This window comes from Jaculus jaculus, chromosome X (assembly GCF_020740685.1).
Source record: "Jaculus jaculus isolate mJacJac1 chromosome X, mJacJac1.mat.Y.cur, whole genome shotgun sequence".
NCBI lineage: Eukaryota > Metazoa > Chordata > Mammalia > Rodentia > Dipodidae > Jaculus > Jaculus jaculus.
This window is the reverse complement of record NC_059125.1, coordinates 53861100-53865139: the sequence shown is the minus strand read 5'-3', so window position 1 is coordinate 53865139 and position 4040 is coordinate 53861100. Positions and strand designations below refer to the sequence as shown.

At 44.7% G+C, this 4040-nt stretch overlaps 1 protein-coding gene across 1 annotated transcript; it reads right to left on the bottom strand.

Moving 5' to 3' along the window:
- Positions 1-1127: 1127 nt before the first annotated feature.
- Positions 1128-2795, bottom strand: Mageh1 (MAGE family member H1). The gene is made up of 2 exons (XM_004670021.2): positions 2440-2795; positions 1128-2337 (listed from the first exon to the last, which is right to left on the bottom strand). The coding sequence occupies exon 2, from the start codon at positions 2301-2303 to the stop codon at positions 1641-1643; it is 663 nt and encodes a 220-aa protein (XP_004670078.1). The 5' UTR covers positions 2304-2337; positions 2440-2795; the 3' UTR covers positions 1128-1640.
- Between the last annotated feature and the right edge of the window lie 1245 nt (positions 2796-4040).

Genomic DNA, 4040 nt, shown 5'->3' with positions numbered 1-4040 from the left:
GGAAATGACCAGGGCTTCTCATGCACGTTATCTATATATACCTAAGAAGGCAAGAGGCAGTTCCCATGTCTCCAGATTTACTTCAGGATGATTCAAGCATGCTAAAGTCCAGTAATAGAATAGAGAACACCAAATTCCTTGCTATTGAGAGGTGAGAGTGGACAAACTGCTGGCAAAAAGAAAGTTGATCCCATGTGACCTAATCCAATATGGGCCACCATGCCAAGGTGTTCTTTGGACTTAACCACGTTTGCTTAAGTGGGAAGAAAAATGCTAATGCTACCTTGCCCTCCTCCCCCACACAAAACTTTTCAGCAAAGTATTGCTCTAAGGAACTCTAGCTTCCGAGAAAAGTATAAGGTTACCTTTGAGAGATATTATAGGTCTTCTTTCTGGCTCCTCTAATATCCTAGGTCTACTTTTCTAAGCTTTTCTTCCCAGTGTTCCAGGCAATTGCTATTATTTTGTTTTCATTAGTTTAAACTCAATCATTAACAGCCATTCTTTACTAGCTCTGCTCATCTCTTCCTCTGATTTCTTGTTCCCCTTGACAGAACCTGAATGGAAGTATTTCTTATTTTTCAAATGTCCATACTACCTTTGGTGCCTCCATACTTAGTCTCTCCCTCAACCCTAGTATAATTCAGACTGGCATTTCAGTAAAAATTTTCTGATAGTGCCCCACAGTACTATTTTCCTCCTGCAACCCTTCTCTCAGGATGATTCAAGCATACTCCTAGTTCTGTAGCACCTGGGGATGTCTTCTGCTCTTTACCAAAGCCTCTTCTTCCAAGTTGGTTTAAGTATTTAGTGGCACACCTAATGCCAATTGATAACTTACACCCATTTCCATTCTCTCTTAGATCCTCTAAGCATCTTGTGATTTTCAGGCATCCTATAATAAATATCCCCTTTCCTGTTTGGTCCCCCAAATTGATCAGCTTTTCCACTTTTTCCCAGCACCTCATGCTTATTCTTGATCACAGTACTTACTGCACTGCCAGTATGCACATTTTTCTCTCCCACACAATCTAGCACATTCTTTGGAGTCCTTATTCTGCTAAGTACTGTCCCCAGAACCCAAACTTGCTCCTTACATAACAGGTGCTCAATAAAGGAACAAAGCATGCTAGTTACTATGCTTTTATTTTCTCTATGTTCTGCAGTAAGTAAACATAATCAGAGAAAATACATGTTTACAAGACGTCAAAGGTTTTCAAAAAGGTCAGAAAGAACAATTTCCTTATTCTCATCTCATATTTTACTGTTTACTTCAACCTTTCAAAGAACAGCCTCTTTCACTGATATAAACTCTGTACATCACTGAACATGATGGAAGAACTTCATTTCCTAAGATTAGCAAAACTGTTATACCAAATCTCAATGATGGGAAAAACAAGTTAAATATCTTCAGTTAAACATATTGTGATCCCTAATAACTAGTATTATAAAATGAATGCAAGTTTACAATATCCAAAGCAAGCACTATTTTGCAATTAAACAATTAGCACTGATCACAAATACCAAATACAGTGCCCTCCCCACCCTCCAGAACATTTTCAACTCAGGATCCAAACTATCTACTCCTTGTGGTACCTTGGACTTTCCTTTCTACTCCCAAGGGTCTGCCTCGGATTTCCCTAAGGGGTGGTGGAATAACCTCTACCACTTGAATTGAGGATAGCCTCAACCTCTGCATCATCGTCTGAGTCCCAATCATAGTTACATGGCCAGTCTTTGGAGCATCGGTTACGAACTCTTGCCACAAAATGCATGACTTTAAGCTTGCTGGATTCCACATGTGCTCGAGGGCCCCAGAAAAACTCATATTCTACTGGACTGCTGCGGGGCACAGGCTTATAAAGCAGGTACCCTCTGCGCACAAACTCTTCCGTGACAACCTTCTTCGGATCTCCGAAAATGCTGTGCTGCCTCCCAGGTTGCATTCCTAACTTCCCCAGCACTTTCCAGACCAGGGCCTCCTTGGCACTGTTGCCCATGATGAAGATGAGAGCTAATATGGACATCAGAAGACTTTTCTTGGTGCCCTGAAAATTGCTCCGGGCGACAGAAGGCTTTTGCACTAGGGCAGTGCTAGAGGCTTCTTCGGGGGTGGTGGAGGCGTCCTCTGGGGTGTTCGTGTCTTCCTCCGGGCCGCTCAGGTAGTCTTCGGGTGTGCTCGAAACCGCAGAGGCAGCCATGGGGGTCTCGGAGGCCTCGGAGGCCTGGATCTTGCGATTGTTTCTGTTCTCTTCTGCGGCCTTTGCATTCCGGCGGCGCCGACTCTTCCGTCCCCGAGGCATATCTCCTGCCAGGTGCTCAAAGCCCGCAGCAGTCCTATGGAAAGATGCCCAGAGCTTAGGTATAAAGCAGTTATCTGTACCTTAAGAGGCCAGGGCTGAAGCCACAAACGCCAGTAGAATTTTTGAGGCAACGAACCAGTCGTTTGCAGCCACAAAGCCCGTTCCCAGGCAGGATGGTTTGCGCCAGCGGTCGCCGCCTGTACTCACAGCCGCCCGGAGCGCGAGAAAGCTCCGAAGTGGCTCCGCCTCTCCTGCCACGCACACGCCGAACACCAAAGAGGAAGTGGGCCAGTCCTTTACACGAACTTCCGCAAGCACATAGGAAAAGGAGCGGGCGACAGCTGGGGTGGGACCAGGGTAGACATGACTGCTGGGGATTGGTGGGGACTTGCAGCGTGCACAGAAAAAGGATAGCTTGGCATTTCTGTACGCTTCTGTCCCGTACAGGCTTTGCCAGATTGGTTCGCGGGTCTGGGGAAGCAGTGGGTACTTCCATTCGCCTCGGAGGCCAGGTGGGCGGGGTTAGGCAGGGACGAGGCGGGGCCTATGTTAGGGAGGGAGCAGTTAATGTTAACCCCAGCTCTTCTTTTCTGACTTAGCTTACACAGCGCATTCATTCTCTGGACTGGTTTGCACAGGGCGTTTATGTGTGTCTAAAGTGTCTACTTAATTCGTGGGCTCATCCAGGACATGCTATTTTTATATTTTTATTTTATTTATTTATTTGCAAGCAGAGAGATATAGAGAGAAGAGAGTGATAGAATGGGCATGCCAATGCTTCTAGCCACTGCAAATGAACTCCAGATGCATGCGCCACTTTGTGTGTCTGGCTTTACATGGGTACTGGGGAATCAAACCCAGGTCGTTAGAGTATGTAGGCAACTACCTAAACCGCTGAGCCATCTGTCTCTTCAGCCCTATGAATAATACTCTTAAGGACTAAACTGGTGTGTGATGACAGATGAGTATGCAAAGCGAGTGAGCAGTGTTCAAGGGGCCCAGAGCCTTCACAATGGTATATGTTCACAAACTCAGTAAGCAAGACAGTGACAAGATGAGACTTTTGTGTGTGTGTGTGTGCAGCATGACAGAGGGGCAGACAACTTCCTGGCAGAGCACAGAGGAAATAATTGGAATTGGAAAGGAGAGGGATAAAAGTAAGCCCTATGACTATTGCCATAGGGATGGAAAGACTGGCTTTTGAAGGGTTCCCATTGAAAGGCTTCAGAGACTGGAGGGGAGATGGTTGAGGGCAGGATGGTTCCTAGATTTCTAAGGCCAGTGTACCAGCATATTTGAATTAATTTACTTCCTTCACTGCACACTCTAAATTTTGTTCTCTCCTTGCATTTTCTTACTGTTTCTTTTACCCAAAGTGCCTTCTCTATCTGCTTGCTCCCAGTCATCTTCCTCACTGTAGCTTACAAGCTCTGTGCCAAAGGGTAATGAGTCAATTTTTACCATAGCTGGCATTCTGTACATTTCTCATGTCTTTCTAAGTGTGAGTGCTCAAGTCGCTTTACCTCTCTGAGCCTGATTTTCTTACTTCCAAACTAAGAGTGATTAAAGTGCTGGTTTCATTGGAGTTGTGTGAATTAAATGTGATAGTGAATGAAGAGTTGTATCACATAATAAGCATACTTTTCTTCTAGATATGTTTCATTAATAAATGCATGTTTAAGAAATGCATGATGGAAAAAGATTTTACATGTATAAAATATGAATATATTTCCTCTT

Coding starts and splice junctions, on each gene's coding strand:
- Mageh1 (XM_004670021.2), bottom strand. CDS start 2,303: ATGCCTCGGGGACGGAAGAGTCGGCGCCGCCGGAATGCAAAGGCCGCA.